Source organism: Colletotrichum chrysophilum, assembly GCF_026319265.1.
Source record: "Colletotrichum chrysophilum strain AFK26 chromosome Unknown scaffold_23, whole genome shotgun sequence".
NCBI classification, from domain to species: Eukaryota; Fungi; Ascomycota; class Sordariomycetes; order Glomerellales; family Glomerellaceae; genus Colletotrichum; species Colletotrichum chrysophilum.
Window position 1 is genome coordinate 339,981 of NW_026517310.1, and position 18,482 is coordinate 358,462.

The 18,482-nt window shown below is 53.0% G+C and overlaps 4 protein-coding genes across 4 annotated transcripts; 2 read left to right on the forward strand and 2 right to left on the reverse strand.

The window, feature by feature from the left end:
- Window positions 1-568: 568 nt before the first annotated feature.
- Window positions 569-1,596, forward strand: COL26b_004010 (uncharacterized protein; the record flags this gene model as incomplete). Its single annotated transcript, XM_053176895.1, has 3 exons — window positions 569-638; window positions 708-906; window positions 957-1,596. The coding sequence occupies 3 exons, from the start codon at window positions 569-571 to the stop codon at window positions 1,594-1,596; spliced, it is 909 nt and encodes a 302-aa protein (XP_053039217.1).
- Window positions 1,597-4,465: 2,869 nt separating this feature from the next.
- COL26b_004011 (uncharacterized protein) lies at window positions 4,466-5,523 on the forward strand (the record flags this gene model as incomplete). Its single annotated transcript, XM_053176896.1, has 3 exons — window positions 4,466-5,333; window positions 5,385-5,450; window positions 5,510-5,523. 3 exons carry the CDS (start codon window positions 4,466-4,468, stop codon window positions 5,521-5,523), a joined length of 948 nt encoding a protein of 315 aa, XP_053039218.1.
- A 2,417-nt stretch (window positions 5,524-7,940) lies between these two features.
- On the reverse strand, window positions 7,941-11,017 carry COL26b_004012 (uncharacterized protein; the record flags this gene model as incomplete). The annotated part of the gene is made up of 3 exons (XM_053176897.1): window positions 7,941-8,671; window positions 8,718-10,813; window positions 10,899-11,017. The coding sequence occupies 3 exons, from the start codon at window positions 11,015-11,017 to the stop codon at window positions 7,941-7,943; spliced, it is 2,946 nt and encodes a 981-aa protein (XP_053039219.1).
- Window positions 11,018-11,796: 779 nt separating this feature from the next.
- On the reverse strand, window positions 11,797-14,057 carry PHO5 (acid phosphatase pho5; the record flags this gene model as incomplete). Its single annotated transcript, XM_053176898.1, has 7 exons — window positions 11,797-11,875; window positions 11,926-12,329; window positions 12,382-12,536; window positions 12,592-12,661; window positions 12,807-13,100; window positions 13,218-13,748; window positions 13,800-14,057. 7 exons carry the CDS (start codon window positions 14,055-14,057, stop codon window positions 11,797-11,799), a joined length of 1,791 nt encoding a protein of 596 aa, XP_053039220.1.
- Window positions 14,058-18,482: the final 4,425 nt, after the last annotated feature.

An 18,482-nucleotide genomic window follows, 5' to 3' on the forward strand; every position in this document is an offset into this window, starting at 1 on the left:
AATTAGCTTATGGATGACCAGATCGCGCTGCCTTTGCCAATGCATACGTACGTATTTGCTCGCTGGTGAACGGGAGATTTCCTCACCATCATCAGGTCGCCGGTTTGAAGGAAGATATCGGACTTCACGGGTCACAGTACAATGTCTTGCTGTCAATGATGACTGCCGGGTTAGTAGTGCCACCCAAGATGCTGCCACCATGTTGCTGACGTGCCGTTAGATATGTCCTTGCCCAGATTCCACACGGTATCGCCATCCAAAAGATCGCGCCCCGCATTTGGCTCCCGTCGATGGTCCTGCTTTGGGCTGGCTTGACAATGTGCACTGCAGCCTGCAAGACGTATGAGCAGATGTGTGTTGTGCGCTTCTTCCAGGGTATGGCAGAGGCAAGCACATACTGCGGGACAATGTACATCATGGGGTCGTGGTAGTAAGTGTCTCCACTCAAACTGCATGGATGGGGCCGTATGCTAAATGGACAAAATATAGTAAGCCATTGGAGATTGCAAAGCGAACCGCTATTTTCACCGCTGTCGGCCAGGCAGGCAGTATGTTTGCCGGCGTCATGATGACTGCCGTGCACAAGAGCATGAACGGATACGGAGGGCTGCCAGGATGGAAATGGGTGTTCCTTATCGGTAAGTCGGGCGCGATCCCGGGCGATATCTGCTTTCTGTTAGCCAGGCTGGGTACTAAACGGGTGACAGACGGTATCATTACCCTGCCAGTTGCCGCTGCAGGCTTCGTCTGTTTCCCAGACATTCCCGAACAGACAAAGGCACACCTGTTCAGTCTCAAAGAAGACGACATCAAGCTGGCCATCAAGCGCCTGCCGCCCAAGAGGGAGGATGCGCATAACGTCTCGCCCTTATCGCTGGCCAAGCGTATTCTCGGCAAACCATACTTGTACGCCACCCTCCTTCCTTGCTCGCTTGCGCCTCTGCTGACAAGACAAGTTACGTCCTCGGAGTATTTTCGATTGTTACTGGCGCGCTCGAGGCCTTTTGTGTGCAATCGCTTTTCCTTCTTTGGATGAAGTTCCACAGCGACCGCTACACAAGCTCCCAGATCACAACGTACCCGCTGGGCGTACAGGCGGTCGCCATTGTGTCCAACATCGGTGCCGCCATCTACATGGATTCAACGGGTCACCGGCTGCCCATCGGGTTCTTGGCGTGCGGGCTGCAGTTGATCTCTGCGGTGCTTATCCTCATCCCCACGATTCCGGACGGGGCAACCTTTTTCGCGTACTACCTTGCGGGCACGAGCTATATGGTCAACCCGTTGTTGTTCGGCTGGGCCAACATTATTCTGAAGAGAAGCGGCGACGAGGCGGCCCGAAGCGTGTTGCTGTACTGGCTGAACGCCATCCAGAGCACTTTGTACACTTTCTGGGGCATTGCGCTGTACCCTGCGAACGAGGCGCCGTACTGGCGGAAGGGCGGAATCACCATGTGTGTGGTTGTCGTTTTGATGGCCGGCCTGATGTGGGCGATGAAGTGGCTGGACAGGAAGTCGCTTGCCGAGCAGCTTGTCGAGGATGGGGATAGCGCCGCGGAAGTGAGCAAAGCCTCGGATGCCGGGAGTCAGAAATGAGGCAGCCTGGACGGCGATCAACACAATGTCGAGAGGTGACAGGGAAGGGGTGGGATGGAGGCGTATACCAGACGGAAGAAAGCAACTAGCGTGAAGAGTCGGTCGGTTGAGAGAGGGAAAAAATTATCCGTTGGGGACATTGGTAATTTTCGGGAAGGATCGTGGGGGGGGAGGGGGGGGGCGCGACTTGAGGGTGGTTGGTGGCGTGTCCTGTCGAAGATAGTGATAGCCACTAGAGTCGCCAGCAGGCGGTGAAGAATAGAACCGGATTGTTCGGGCGATCGTCAGGCAATTTCTTTCCCTTCAAATTGACAGAAATGACGGGAAATGCTGAAGAGGGCGGGTTGTGAGCAGGCTGAGATGATGGATGAGCAGGAACGGTCGGAGGTGTACTGGCAGATCCCTGTCGGACCTCCTCGTTTGGTGGCTTCCGTCCCCTGGAAGGAACCATCCTGGTACAGGGGAGCCTGCCACTGAATCTACCTTAGATTGGCGGACCCTGCTAGCGGTGTCCACTCCGCCGTCTGTGCTTCCCGTCCGTCACCAACCCAATCAGGTAAGCTACCTTACCTTACCAGGCGGGCGGGGGAAACTGGGCCTGCCTTCCTTCTTCCACATCTGCCTTCACCCGCTGGGGCTTCCATCGTCACCGGCGACCGCTCCAGCCAAGAGAAACGGCAACACGAGAAGACGGTACGGTCTGGGTCAGAGACGGCAAAGACTCGAGCATTTGCGCAGTTCTTGTGCTCGGCATTGGCCCGTTGGCACACCCTGACCAGCCTAACCCCTGCCCTGACCGGTCTGTTGGGGCAGGTCCTCATGATGTTGTGTACCGAAGCTAAAGCACTCCACGCCTGATGCATGAATGTTTGCTTGTCGATATCGACCACGTCGCTTTGCTTCTTTCGAGCTCCATCGGTGGAACAGTTCATCCCAAGTGTGATGCAAATGCATCTTTCTGGCATTGCATCGGCAAGAGAAGCCGAGATCTCGACCAGACGGATATGTCCGACGGTCAACAACGCACTCTTGGAGCTGCTTTCGATACAGAAGGCGGTCAACAACTTCTCATTTCAAGAAAATGAGGCTGTCACCGGGTGGCGTAAGCTGTTATCTCGTAACTTGAAACGCGCCACTGGTCAGGCACCCTCGAACTACAAGTCTTCCATGGTTTGGAACTGTGTTCACCGCCAGACTGGTAAGATACGAGCCTGTCTCACGCTTTCTATGACTGCCCATGTGCTAAAAGTATCTCTCTCAGAGGCCCCTGTCGCGGATCAATACATTTTGGGACTGCATCTTTGCACGCCTCCCGTATGCTGACACATCTCCACGACCCGATGATTAACCCCTGGCCTCAAAATTCTAGTTCATTTCTCAGCTGTCAGTCTTCTCTTTTTCCGAAAAAGAAATGCAGAGTGTCTTTTGAGACGCGAGCATTTCACGGTCACACACATCTGCAGATCGCGGGGGAGGCACGGCAGGCTCTGACCCCATCGCTCGATCAAAATTGAGGCCAGCCTAACTTAGCAATGTACAGAAATGAAGCACATTCGGAGAAATTATTCAGCCATTCGCAAATTGACCTTCTTCACCGCCAGGATGAAGACTGCAGGATCGGTCTGCAGTGGCACGAAGGTCTGCACGATCAGGAGTGGTATCTGCGGGTACCGATAGGGAAGTCTCGCGGGCTTCGGTCTTCGGTTCCTTGACCTGCTGCAGTCTCCTACAAGGTAAGGAAATCACAATCGCTGACACCGCCCTATCATATCATGCGACCATTACACCATGCCGAGGGCTATCGGTGGATGTGTTATCATTTCTCTGAGCTGCCCCGCGTGAGAGGCACAGTTTCCCCACTTGCTCTTCCCAAACCAGTCTCCTGCGTTCACCTTTCTTTTTTTGCCTCTTCAAGCTTGTGAATTCTTCAGACCGCCTCTTCAGCGGATTCTGGCATGCAAGATCACGCCGGCGGTGCGCCTCTCCGTCATGGCGAAGCCGATGAGGCAGGGTTAGACGCCATCCTCACTGGGAATGCCGCCTTGCAGAGCAACCTGCCTGTCGCAGGAGCTTGGCCTCATGTACAGGCTTGGATTTCGACGTACATGTATGATGATGCTGCTACTGATCGACTACTGTACACCGCTCCAGGGGACGTCATGCACTATTTCCGGGGGCCTTGTTTAGGAGCACAGTTGCTGCGAGCTTTTGGGATGATGATCGCCTTACCTTCGGATGTGATCCGAAGTGAGGGGCTCCTCAGTCAGCCTGCTATTGCTTCATAGACTTCTGGGCTGTTCACGCCGTCTTTTCTAACGCAACCGGACCTTCTTGGAGGCTGTGCCTGCTAGCTTATGCCGCTGCTAACCCCACTGTTGGTTGTGGATGTCTGGCCGGGTGATTGCCAGAAACACTGGAATCAAGGCAGTGACCACTAGATATTGAGTTACGAGAATTTCACTGACATGCTTGGTTTACGCTGCAGCGTTCAACTTAACTCATAATCGTTTCGCAATGGAGAGCTCAAAAGTGTCAAGCTGAAGTGGATTGCAATTCAGAACAAAGATGTACGGGATAGGACTGTGTAAAGGCTCTACACGAAGCCATTGTCTTCCATCTGTAACCTTAACAAACAATGCCTTCTTCGGTCACAGTCCATTCTGTTCAAAGTTTGACAGACTATCTTAAAACAATGTTTTTCAGACGTTTTCATTGTTCAGAACTGTCGCAAGTCGCCAAGTCGATACATAAGACATGACAACCACTTGTCCATCATCTTCTCGACTAATCGAGACTGAAACAGCATTACTATCATACTTACAACTTCAACCACAGATAAATTAATCAAAACGAGAACACAACCGACAAGATGCCTCCTCATCAGTACAGACACCAGTTCAACGACACATATCCTGCAGCACCGGTCAAGGAGGACTGCAGCGCTCTGGACAGCGACCTCCTCGTCGGGGTCGTCATCCCTCCCTTCTTTGCCATGGGTTTCCTTGTATCTCTGGTGATAACTCTTTGGAACCGCTGGACATACATCACTCGAACCAAGAAGTTGGAGGAAGAGAATCGCCGCCTCAGGGTCAAGAACCAACTGAACGAGTATTGGCACGGCCCCATCTCCGACGATCTTGTCGATGCCGAGCTGAAGGATCCCGGCAGCCACACGGGCGGGGCCAAGCGACCTGAAAGTGGGAGCGATCACGTTCGCGATGTCGATCGGGATGGTGGTACCCAGTCCAGGCTTGCCACGTACGATGACGCGGGCTTCTATGTGTCTGGTGGCCGAGACGGAGCTGAACAAGAGGAGTCTGAGGAGTCCCGCGAGCGTTCTCGCGACCTGAGCACCATAGCCGAGGAAACAGAGGTGTCTGCTGATGCGGTGCTTAGGAGCATACCTGATGAACTAGACCACCGCTTCGCAGGTGGGAGCGACTCTGATGAGGACGAATGGGAAAGAGCCGAGCCAGACTACATGGCAGGCGGCGGAGAGTCCTCGATTCCTCTGGAACCATTGAAAAGAGGTGGGTCCTCCAAGCAAGACAACTCCTTCAGACAAGGCAAATCTTCCCAGCAGGTCGCATCTTCCAGCAAATACGAATTTAACAGCCAAGTCGGGTCTTCTCCTAGCTCAGTCGATTCTTCCCCTGGCCGTGGCAGGTTTTCTCCCAGCCCAGTCGAGTCTCCTACCCAAGGCCAGTTTCCTAGACAGGACGCATCTTCCATGCAAGGTGAGTCCTCTGCACAAGACGGGCCGTATCGACGAGGCTAATCTCTCCCAGAAGGCGAGTCCTTGCGGCAAGAGGGTGAGTATTCGGCACCGGGCGAAGGCCGAGAGGAGTCTTCAAGTGAGCCAAAACCACGAGAAAGGTGGAAGCCTATAGCGAAATCAACGCGTCCCTACAAGTCCAGATTCGTTGAACACTTGGACGACGTCACTATTCCCGTAGACACTTTCCTTCTCGATGACATTCTCTTTCCCGACCCCTTGATCGGTGACGACAAGCAAGATTCCCCACATGACGCTCAAGAGCAGAATGAGCATCGCCCCCGTAGGAATTAGGTTTTCCTCCGGACGTGGTTTTGCCGGAAGCTTCGAGCAAGTGGAGACGCACGATGAATTCTTGACAGCGGTGAACCTGGGTTGCGAGTCACAGGCGTCGAGGCCAGTGAGGCAGGCTTGAATACATAGAGAAATCAATTGGAAATGTTCATAGAAATTTTGTTCATTTTTTCTGCCATGATCATGCAATTCGTTTCATTTACTATTGGTTTGAGACCACGTCGTTGATGTGTTGTAAAGAATATGAGATGATGTGCGTTCCCATCGAGTCGATTAATAACTTTGACAAATATCATGATAGAAGGCGATGCATCGTTTCTCATCCAGAGCGGCGCTATTTGCGTTGCTCTTCAGGCACTCAACTATCAAGCTCTTAGCTGTGTTGACCGCAAAACATCCTGTCCGGCCTCGTTTGGTGTGATGAAGTCTCAGATTGTCTGGAACCAACTTGGTCCTAGTGAGCCGAACACCTTCGAAATACAATAAAGCCAGCATATTTGAAAAAGTAACAACAACTTGTCTCCCTTCACTAAACGAAATAATGCAATATCTTTGATCATCCTTCAAAGTCGCGGTACCAGTGTCACCAATGAACCCAGGCTTGCCATCTTTGCTGCTCCGGCTAGCAAAGGTTGAAAGCTGGAACGATGGATGCAGGTAACAATGGAGGCACCCCATAATGACAAGGAACCAGAACAATGAACAAAGACAAGGGATCTTGATTACCACCGATGAGATTGATCTTGAGGCCCAATCCAAAGACTCGAAAGCTGTCAGCGCCGTGTTTATCAGATCAAAGCTTTGTCAAGGGAAGGCTTGTTCAATGATAATGAACAATGCTCCTGTCTGTCTAACACTCTCAATGTAGCTCATCTAATTGACATCTACATATCCTTGCCTTCCATCTATCTCCAGAACTATTCTCATCATCACACCGCATCAATCCAACTCTCATATCAGAGGCAAGTCTTCCTTCCCCTTTTCCATCACTGACTTCCCATCAGAGACAGGCAGAACAATCCTGCAGTCAGCGCATCGCTCTATTCGAAACCCGCAACTGAAACCTTTCGTATGCCCTTAATCTCTCTGTTTGCCTCAAGGTGAGTCTTCCCTTCTCCGACTGACAGAGCACAGTACTTCAAATGCATGTTTCCTCCATGAGGTGAGTCTCCCCCTTCTTCAAAGCTGAAGCAAGTTCTAGAAATCAGATCTCTAGTGTCGTCATTACCAATTGACCAGGTAAGCCTTTCCTCATCCCCTCTGAGCAGCTAACCCATCTACCAGAGAACCTTCAAAGCCGCCCTCGTCCCTACTTTGAAGAGTACCGTATTCCCGTGAGTCTTCCTTCATCTGCCTTCTTTGAGCAACTGACCCTAGGCGTTCCTCAATCCTTGAAATCCTTCTCTATGGCAACGAGTCTTCTTATTCTTCATTCGTAAGTCCCATCCACCTTTGTGCTAACTGCAGGTCCATCGATGATCAAAAGCCTCCTCTTCTTCGTTCCATCTAAGTCTGTAAGTGCCTCCCCTGCTCGTAGATTGCTAACTCTGCAAGACCTCTCGACTTTTGCCCCAGACAGATGCGACTACGTTGCCGGACCAGGTATGTTCCCCCGCCTCATCTCTGTTGCTAAAAATCATCACCAGCGAACGGATAGACTCAATATCCTCCAACGCCATCAACGATCGTGAACCCGTGATCGACATGCAGGTATCTGCTCACCCCAGAACCGACATGCTGACGCTTAGGTAAAAGAGTTGAGTATTTACAAAGCTACCCGCGACGATCTCATCCATAGCGAATAGGCGAACCGACCATGGCCATCCTCCCACGCCGAATACCGGTGCGTGATCCTCCCTGAATCAATAAGCTAACGCAATAGATCATTTACGACACTACCTTTCTGCCTCGTCTAGCCACCGAGTTCTCGCGAGAGCCGCGCATGCCGATGCCGCGATGAAGGAGACATAAGCCGAATCGCCCTAACATCCGACGACGAATCGCGGCCGGCCGATGTTTATACCGAGCGAATAAGGTGATGATGGGAGTCATGAGGTGTTGGGATGATGAGAGTGGGGAAAGGAGGAACATCTGAGTGGTATTTTTGGGGTCATCTACGAGGAAATGCAGTAATCAATGATGGATAAGGTCTGGATCTTTGATACAAGGCTTCGTATATTCCCAGTGAATTGAAGTGATATCGGATACGTAACGCCCTAATAACAAGCGCCGATTATCAACCCGAGGCCGTCTCTTCCATTAGTCGTCTCATCGTTTAGAAAAACTTGCTCTTGAGCCCTCCCAGCACAACATTCCGCTTCTGCTTGTTGATGTACTTGCCAACGTCGTCTGCCCAGCCTGCACTCTGGTTCTGCAGGTTGTCCATGTTATCGCTCATGATGTTGAGCTTCTCAGTCCGCTCATTGAGTTGTCTAGTGAGGTAATCACCCCAGCCCTCCTGCGCACCTCCAGCGCTTGGCCCTGCAGCTGTTTGGCCTGAGCGTGCAGCCCTAGCCTCTGCCGCCGCCGCCTGGATCATGCGTCTGCTGGGCGGGCGATCAGGGGCGATGAGAAGATCAAGGTCCGTCGGCGAGATGTACTGCGTGCCCGACAACCACTGCATGTTAGAAATGGTAGGGCGAGGCGGCGTGATGAGCTCGGGGTTGATGAGAACGTCCGCGCTGACGGGAAGATCCTTCGCAGTACCCCACACGCTTAGGACTGCAATTTCAGATGGGCCAGTCCAGCCAAAGACATCGCCGGTCTGTGTCACCACGGCGGCGGTGCTGCGACTGCTGTCCAGCATGGGAAGCTGAGCCCTTCCAATTTCCTTCAGTCCCGGGATGGAGAACGCGCGGGTTGTCCTGTCGCCAAAGACGCCTACAATGGCGAAGCCGTGGAGCTCGAATTCGGTGACGTTTGCTGCGTCACAGAGGATGTCATCAAAGGATTTAGAGGCTCCCTTGGCTCCTGCGGGTTTGAAGACGCGAATCTCGGTTTGCGTCACTGTTCTTTGTTAGTAATTGTATCTCAAAGGATCAAATAGACTTACCAGCAATCAAGACACCGTTCACCTGCTGTCCGTTCCTGAGGCCTGCAACAATGGGACCAGTCGCAAATGCAGGCTTGCCAGAGTCCGCAACAATAGGGCAGAGAGCCACAACCTTGCCGTCAAACTGCTGAGCTCCGGCGAGAGTTACCGAGTAGCTGTTGCCGGAGGGCAGAATCTTGAACGTGGCCACCCTTCCTGTGTTGGTGCCAACGAAGCAGCAGATGCTGGAGTAGTTGTCGCCCTCTAGTGTCATGACACTGAACTCAATGGCAACCGGCCACTCCTTTCCGCTGGGCTGACTATGACCCTTCAAGAACGAGGCTCTCTTCTCACGCTTGGCGAATTCCGACATAGACATTTGGTAGATGACTGACGGTCCTCTCAAGTCGATAATGCTGAAGAAGCCGCCTTCAGAGCCAACAGCCACAAAGCCGACATCTGACACGCTGACGGCCGAAATTGGTCCTTGCATCATCTCGTACAACTGCCACGGCTGCAAGCCCTCTTTGAGAGACGGCTCCGCTCTGGAGCTGATGTCAGTGAGGCCACCGGGGTTGGCAGCAATGTCCTCGTGGTGATCCTTTCCATGGAACCTGTTGCCAGCCCATCTGTAAATCACCAGCTCACCGTTGCGCGTGCCAACAGCGAATTCGCCAGTGTTGGGAGCCATGTGCATGGAGGTAATATCAACATCCTCGTAACGATCGAGCGAGCGAGCAACGTCGACTTGAAGCATGGTAGGGTTCTCAATCTCATCGTCGTGACCGGCATCCCAGAGACGGACCGTGCTGTCGCCGTGGGCGATCTGGAAAATGGTACGTCCTTCGTATCGGCGCTTCGGCTTGGCAGCTGCGGCGCCGCCCTTAAGCAGTGGTTCGCCCTGATTTCTGGTCTCGACCATGCCGAGCCAGCGGCCCCGGTCGACGGTCTGCACGGCGAATCTGTTGACATACGGGTGGACGAAAGAGACAGAGGGGTGAAGCTGGTTTGTTGGACTGATTGGGTATCCCGAGGGGAAACTCATGGTGAGTAGCTCGCCAGAAGTGAGCAGGGTCAACACCGCAATGGGATCCTGTGCGCCAGCAAAGTACGGCGAAAGACGGGGAATGAGTAGGAAGTTAGCGACCTGAGCCCCTGAGGGTGTCGGCAAGGAGATGTTTCTCTTTCCTCGCAAATGGTCTTCGAGAACCTGCCATGTCGAAGTTGCGTAGACGGGGGTCTGTCCCAGCTCGATGAATGTCAGGCTCTTTTGCGGATTCTCCGGGCTGTGGCCACCTGCGATGAGAATTCCGGTGTCGTCCGGGTTGTCCTTGCAGCACCATGCGATCTTGGCATATGGCTCTCTGAAGCCAACATGTCCCGCGTTAGGTGAAGGCTGATCGATCTTGAACTCGTCCAATGTCCTGGCCATGACAACACGGCCATCCTTCGGGTCCCAAAACACCATGCTTCCATCATCATGGGCCGTCATAATGAAGGTACCAGTGGGGTGCCACAGAGCGTGAGAAAGCCTCGGCCGGCGGACCGTATCAGGTGGCTCTCCACCGCCGCCAGGCGCGCCTGGTTGAAGAACATATTCCAAGAACTGAGTGGGCTTGTTTTGCTTGAAAGAGTACACGACCACTCCCGTGGTGTAGGCGATGAGCAGTTTGCCAATGTCCCTAGGGTGAAGCGCAATGCTCACCAACCCAACGACACGGGCTTTCGGGTCCTTCTCCTTCCAGAAGTTCGGCAGTCTGAAAGACTTTGTGATGTTCTCCCTGTCAAGGTCGTATGCCAAGATCTCTCCCGTAGCCAGTCCGATGAAGGCCCAGTCGAGCAAGGGGTCGGTGATGAGGCAGGCGACATGGCCGGGACAGACAATACCGGCGACTCGCTTGGCGGTATCGAGATCCCATATTCCCAGCTCGTTCTTGGCATCGAGGGAAACCAGTCGGTTGGCGGTGAAGTGGAGGGAGCGGAAGGATGTGCGCCTTGGCGGCTCGATGGTCTTTTGGACTCGGTTTTGGCCGAAGACGAAGATTTTACCGGGGCCAAACTTGGATTCGTTCGTTCCGATGGCGAGAAGCGACTGGATTGGATCGTAAGCTAGGCAGCTGCGTGTCTGTTAGCATTGCAGAGTCCGTTGCGCATCTCGAAATGCCATGGAATGACGCGCGTCAACGTGGGGTAGCTACTGACCTGACCTGCGAGTTGATGCCGTAGGCAGACTGGTAGTCGGGGGCAAAGAGCTCGGGGAGGATGGACGCAGACAGGTCATTCTGTATGCCTGTCTGCTTTCCTCGGAGAAAGGCGGCCATGGTGTGAGAGAGCGGTGCAAGTTGGATCTGGAGATGTTGGAGGGAAGCCCGAGGAGCTTTGGGGTGGTCCCGTACTTTTTAGTTGGGTAAGGCGGCCGAACTTCCGCTTGGCGGGGTGCTCAGTGGTCCAAGTCCCTGCATTGCAGGAGCAACCGGGACTAACGTCATAAGGTTACGATTTAGTCAGTGCAGAGATCCAAGCTCCACTTATGCACGTGATGTTTATGAAAGTTGTGCATGCATCTCAATCTCATCTCACCCCTCAATTTGAGATGTCTTCAACGGCTCACCCGTCCGGTGCTACCAAACAGCCCAGGAGGCTATGAGAGACAAAGATGAATGCAATCGCAACTTTGACCTCAAGGCCGAGTGGTTGTCGACACCGGAAGGGATAAGAGTCTCTTAAGATCACTCTCAGTTTATGAGCTCAATCGCAAGAGCCAAGCATAGTCAACTAATGGCTTGAAAACTCAAACTCGCATCCCCTCACTTCTTGATCTGTTACTTTCCAGTCCTCAGGCTTCGGAGTTGCTTGTGCTCAAATCGACTCTTCACTGATCTTCTCATCGAATCATACAGGAAGCGCGACATGATGAAATCATAGAGACAGACGACTTTTCTTGGAGCTTTTCTACGGCAATTGCCGGTAGACGTTTATTAAGTCTAAGATTTACAGATGAAAGTCTACTCTGGAGTTAAATTAAGGGTATCTGTTGCCGATGCTCGGCGCTTGGAAAGCAATGGCTATGCAATTTTTGTCTCTTTCCAGACAGGCGATTTTAAACAGATCCGGCAACGGTGCCCTCCTCGGCACGCTTCTCCTCGTTGTGTCCATGGACGGGGATGGCGCTGGTGGCACTGTGAAAATCAGCAGGGATTCATGAGAAAACAGTGGACAGCAAACTTACAGGTCATCCTCTCCGGAAAGCTCCTCAAGAGTCTTGCGAGCAGTCTCGGGAATCAACCAAGAGGTACAGAAACCGAGAAGCATGAACAGAGCAAAGATCTGCATGATGTGGTTCAACCACGGGGTGCTCCATCTCGGGTCAGTCTTGGCGAGCGTCGAGTTGGCGCCGATGGTGCGGAGAGGACCGAAGACGACCTGAGCAATGATGGCACCGATCTTTCCGGAAGCAGCAGAGATACCGTGGGAGGTAGAGCGGTAGCGAGTGGGGAAGCACTCTCCGGGAACGATGAAGGTCGTGGAGTTGGGGCCGGCGTTGAAGAAGAACTGAGCCAGGGTGTACAGGGCCATCAGAGCACCACCGGAAAGGTTCCAGAAGTCAAATCCGATAACGCAGAAGAGGAGCGTCTGTTTCTCTCGTTAGAAAAGCGGGGTGGTAAGAGTTTCAGATTTGACTTACAAGAGCAAAGAAACCAAACAGCTGGATGGGCTTGCGGCCGATCGTGTCGATCAAGGCAGCGGAAACCCAGTATCCAGGAACAGCTCCGGCCAGAACCAAGATGAGGTTGCCAACAGCGGTACGGTAGAACGAGTGGTACATGTCCGCGCCGCCGGCTGAAGCCATCGTCAGTTCTAAATCACCTAAACCCCAAGACCATTTGAGACTTACACCATCCGATAGCGTTGAGAATGATGGCATTGTTCAAGCCAAGACCGTAAAATGCGACGTCAAGCATGAACTAAAACGAGTTAGTTTCGTGTTGTGGTGATGAGAAGACGTTTTGGGATGTGATAAGGGTGGCGGTTGAGTTGGGAACCAACAACACAACACCAACGCCACTTCTTTCACACCACCAAAACATCTGAAATGAGAGCTGAACATACCCAGGAACCAGCAGTACCAAGAAGAACCTTTCCGTTCTTCCAGTGGCTGTAGTGACGGAAGAAGTCAGACCACGAGGCCTTGGGGACCTCAAGCTCCTGCTTGGCCTGCGCACGAGCAGCGACGCGGGCAGCCTCATCAACTTCGGCCTCACCCCACTTTCCTTGCTTGTAGTAATCGACGTCACCCTCGGCCTTCTGAACATCGTTGTCGACATCGAAAGTGTAACGGGGGGTCTCGGGGATGGTGAGGCGGAAGTAGAGAGCCAGGCAGCCGGGAACAGCGCCAAAGCCAATCTGGAACATGTTAGCTGATCATTCTTTACATCTTGGTTGATTCAATTTGTTTTGGAGTTGCTACGCAAAGACCCGCAACAAAATGAGTCAAGAGGTGATCGGATGCAAGACACTTACCATGGTACGCCACATCTTGTCAACGGCGATCAAGCAAGGCTCAGTAGTAGCGCAAGTAGCAGCCTTGGTAGCAGTGGACAGAGAGCCCTTGAAACCAGCGGTGACGATGAGCATCATCAAGCCACCGGCAAGCTGGCCGAAACCCTGGTTGGCGAAGACGGCATTCATCATGAATCCTCTCCACTTGGTAGTGGCGAACTCAGAAGTAATGATAGCGGAAAGGGGGTAGTCACCACCGATACCGACACCCATGATGATACGCCAGAAAACCATGAGACCGGTAATGGAGACTGAGGGAGAGCCGCTGGAGAGAGCTTGGGCGATGGTCGCGAAGATGATGATGATAAGCTCAACGCCATACATCTTCTTACGGCCGACGATGTCAGCGAGAATACCGAATCCCAGTTGTCCGACGACAGTTCCGGCACTGGTTGCAACCTTGATCGCAGTGTCGTTCTCCGCGGGGAGGGTGCCGCCGTAGTACACGATGCCCAACATGCTCGTGACGAGACCAATGGTGAAGATATCGTACTAGGTCTAAGTCAGCATTGGTTTTCTCTCATAAGCAATGCAAATACATACCGAATCAGTGAAGAAACCAATACCGGCAACAATGATAGCGCGGACATGGTACCAGCCGAAGGGGGCCTTGTCGATCTCGGCGAGCGCAAGACGGCGACGCTCGTTGGCATCGGCGACGTGAGCGAAGTCGTTGTTGAAGTTGTGGAAAGCCGCGTTGCCTCCGGAGGTCTTGTTGTTCTTGACCTCAGCCGAAGTCAGCTCGCTGGTGGTGACGGCGCCGTCCGCCGCGGCGTTGTTAGGTTGGATAACGCCGGCCATGATGTCGATCTCCTCTGAGCCCCGGATGAAACGATCGGCAAGGTTCGGAGAGAGAGGGTTCGGAGACTCTGGGTTACCTGCTGGGAAGGATGAGGAGCGCGAGGACAGAGAAACTCAAATGCGCAGCGGCCGGGGAGGACTTTGGCTTATATGGCTGGGCCGGGCGCGGACAAGGACTACATGCCATCTGAGCTGAAGGGTCTCGCAGCGTCGCATGCATGGAGAACGAACACCTTCAGCGGAGATGCGACGGACCAGGGAGACGAGTAGACATGGTTCGAGATCAGCCTCCACCTCGGAGACTACGTCCTAGCGTGGAAGACTAGGGAGGAATTGTACCGCGTAAGGCGAGTGACAAGGGACGAAGCTGCACACGAGTATCCCACTCGTGTCCTCGGCGGGCCATGTCAGACAAGATAAAGCGAGCCCCGTTGGCGTGGGTTGGGACACAAGACGGGGGCCACGCGGGATGCTGCTTGGTAGTAGCTGGCACCAACAGACTGGAGACGCCGGACGACGACTAACACCGTCCAGAGTCAAACAGGGATCTTTGCTGCCCACGACATGTGTGTGGAGCCGTGCTCGGCGATCGATTGGGGATAGCGTATGTTTTTCACTTTTTTCCCAGACTTCGTCCCCTCGTCTCTTCTTGGGCTGAATCTCAGACAACGCTTCCCGACTGGCTGCCGCCCTTTTCACTTTTGCCTCTGACACCGGCAACGCTGCGCTCAAACAGCAGAAACGGCCAGTTCGGGAATCATGGGAATAACTATTTCCCAGCGACGGAAGAGAGCGAAATCAACACAACTTACGCTCAGAGTTGGAGCGGCCCGCTCACGTCAAGTTGAGTTGAAGCCAATGGGAACGCTCGCAGAGACAACATGGGCTTAACATGGGATGCCGGGGTGCATGTCGCGCGCGTCGGCGACCCGCGCAGTACCGCCCTAACAATTTCCGATGTTGTATGCTGAGCCCAGGTTGTCCTGGCACAGCATCATCCTACAGGATCGAGGGCAACACAGCCAGCACTCGGTCAAGCTTTTTGGCAAACTCGCGAATGTTCTTGGCGACGGCAGATCGGTCTTGGCTTCGATTCATCGCCCAACTGGCACCTTGGCGCTCATCCAGTTCATCCTAGATACAGAAACACCACATCGGCTCGAGTTGGCTCGTAACTACGAGACGCGGGCTCGGCGTATTGGCTTGAATGGGTCAATATCTACAATTCAAGGGAGCCTATCAGAAGAATGCAATTGCGCATACACTTCGTCGCAGGCAAATCATCGTCGCAAGTCGGGCAACGACCATGCTGGGTCCGGCCGCCCTTAACCTCTTTCATCTACCGAGCGACCAGGACAGGCGACCAAAAAGAGAGGTACAGCGGCCTGACTGACAGACATGTCCCTTCGCGCCGCAGGTACAATTCAGATGCCGTCAGGCTGGATTCTGCCGACTCTTCCGTGGGGACAGCCGGGGGAAGCTCAAGACGCTCCCGGACTGGGCGGGCCAATCACGGCGCCGAATTGGAGCACGTTGCGACGGCGCTGCTAGATCAGCAACAACGGCCGGTCTCATAGCCTCGATAACATACAGCAACTCTTCCTCTGGTCAAAATCGACCAACTTCAAGCGCAATTCGAGGCTTCACGACGTTGAAATGTTGTTGAACGTCATTCCAGTGCGGCTCTCAAACCCTGCTGGAACTCCCGCTGGCTCCCGCTACTTGGCACTTGGCATCGCGGGCTTTTTACCACTGAAGACGCAATGATGCGATCGCCAAGAGGGAGGCCAAGCCCTGGGGTATGCAGCCGGTGACACCCGTCTTGGAAAGTCGATATTGAAGATAACGCAGCTGTCGCGTGCCTTTTGACTCTATGCGGACTGCTCGCTCCGCTCGGTTGCACTGTAACACCCACGTGCCTTGTCGGCGCTCCCTGTTGGCAGGCTGAAATTCTTCTGGTTTAATGAATAGTTCATGTATGACGCGCGCGCGCTGGTTACATGCGCGTCGTCTCATTCCGGCCCTCTGGAAAGGTATCCTTGCGTATAAGAGTCTTTGCGAGCTAAGGTGCTATTGACGACGATTCTATCGATCATCCGATCGGGATCAACCTGATCACCTTTCAAAGAGACTTTGGCCGTCATATCGGCGTCATTCACGTCACGGAAACTCACATGAAGAGACTTTCCGCCGTCGGCAACGGCAACATTTTGCAGCCATCGCCACACACATCTCATGATGTCTGAGGGCTCCCACCAACTCATGTCAGATTGTTAAAGCGTTACCAACACTGAATCCACCAAAAGACCCCTCTCGACATCCCGTGGTCGTCACCCAACGAAAGCCCCCGGCCGCAGTAGTTCCAAAATAAGTCTGCGTCCAGAACCTCGGACTAAACAGGGGTCCAGTTCCAAAGGACCTCCATCTGGGGTGGGATCCAGAACGGGGCTCCATTTGCCCCAGCTGGGCCAATTGAACCCCAGGTTCCGCACACGTGGGTGGAACCATTGGTTCCTCAACTCTTGAACGTGTATATCAACCTCCCGTTGCGCTCTTGGCATTCGATTCTTTCGGCGCTATTCTTACGACGACAAGAGTCAGATTCCGTCTCCTAGGAAAGGAAAGTCGCGGCGGCGTGCGCCGGACAACACGGCCGCGTTGTTGACTTGCCGATTCGGGGGTGTGCTCCGGCCGATAAGACGATACTTGGATTTGGCAGTCAGCTTGCATGTGGTAGAGGTCTCTGACTATCACTCACACAGCAGTCGAGCCCACGTGCTGGCAACTCTTACACAGCCATTTCCTACACAGGCATTGTGTATCAACCTTCAATTTCATTATCACATATTCATGCTTTCCTCCAAACATCCCGAACATCGCCAGGCCAATAGCTTCTTCGACTAGCACTCGACTCTGAGACTTCCAGACAGACGAAAATGAAAACATCGCCAAGGATGGGTTGTGCGACGTGCATGATCACTAGGCAGCAGTGGGCATCAGTCGGCCAATCATGACAGCAGCATCACAACACCTCAGAACCCCGCTTCAAGGCTCAGCATACGTCCTTTTTCATCATGGTGAATACTATTGAAACCGGCGAATCTTCCAAGCACTTTCGATGTGGCTCCTTGACACCCAGACACTCAAATTGCAGGAAATCGTCGATCCATCAACCGTCAACTATGCGATTCTCTCGCACACGTGGGAGCACGATGAAGTGTCATTCCAAGACATTTCCGACCTCGACACGGCTCGCAAGAAGGCCGGCTTCTCCAAAATCTCAAAGACCTGCGAATTAGCCCGGCAAAGGAGTATACCATATGCTTGGGTTGATACTTGCTGCATCGACAAGTCAAGTAGTGCTGAACTGAGCGAAGCCATCAACTCCATGTTCCAATGGTACAAGCTTTCTGTCGTATGCTTTGTGTACTTGTCGGATTTCACATTTGACGTTCCATTTTCCTCCTTCACTACGTACACTGTGGAAGAGAAGGCGCTCAAAAGTTCCAGGTGGTTCACTCGTGGCTGGACTTTGCAGGAGTTGATCGCCCCCAGCTCTGTTACATTTTACAACACACGGTGGAAAGCGTTGGCAACCAAGAATGAGCTTGCTGAAAAGTTGGAGCGCATTACGAGCATTCCTCATGCCGTATTGAAGTCTAGACAATTACTACGTACGGTTCCGGTCGCAGTGAAAATGTCGTGGGCAGCTCATCGGAAGACGAAACGAATCGAAGATCAAGCTTACTCTTTGCTTGGAATCTTCGACATCAATATGCCCATGTTGTATGGGGAGGGCTCCAGGGCATTCCGTCGGCTCCAGGAGGAGATTGCAAGAGAGACCAACGATCTCTCTTTATTTGCATGGCAAGCAAAAGAGAGAAGCCCTGATGGCTCACTTATAGCTTCTTGCAAGCAAGAGTTTCGAGGAATCCTCTCCCGTTCACCAGAAGAGTTCGTTGATGGCCCGAAACTGCATCGTAATACGAATGATGAGGACGTATGCGACTTTTCGCTTGCGAACAAGGGTGTTCGAATCGACACGACGTTTCGGAAAGGAAAGAACGGCATCTATGTCATGAACTTGGGACTCTCAGACTCAGAAACTGGTGCAGACGTTTGTATTTCACTCGTACGCACGGCTGATGGGTTTGTTCGTTCCCATCCATGGTCTCTATTCTGCGATATCGATGATGCATTCCCCAAGAACCAGGCTTTTACGGCTTACGTCAGGAAAGACGTAGACTTTGATGAAGAATCATGGATCAAGAGGCGACTGCACAGATCCTTCCACATCAACATCACTCTTCCACCATCTTTAGAGGTTGATTTCATCAATCCACACCCGAGGCAATTTTGGGATGACTTCTTCAGCACCTTTATAAGACCAAACCCATCCGAAAGCTTCGGGGCTTCCATTGATAT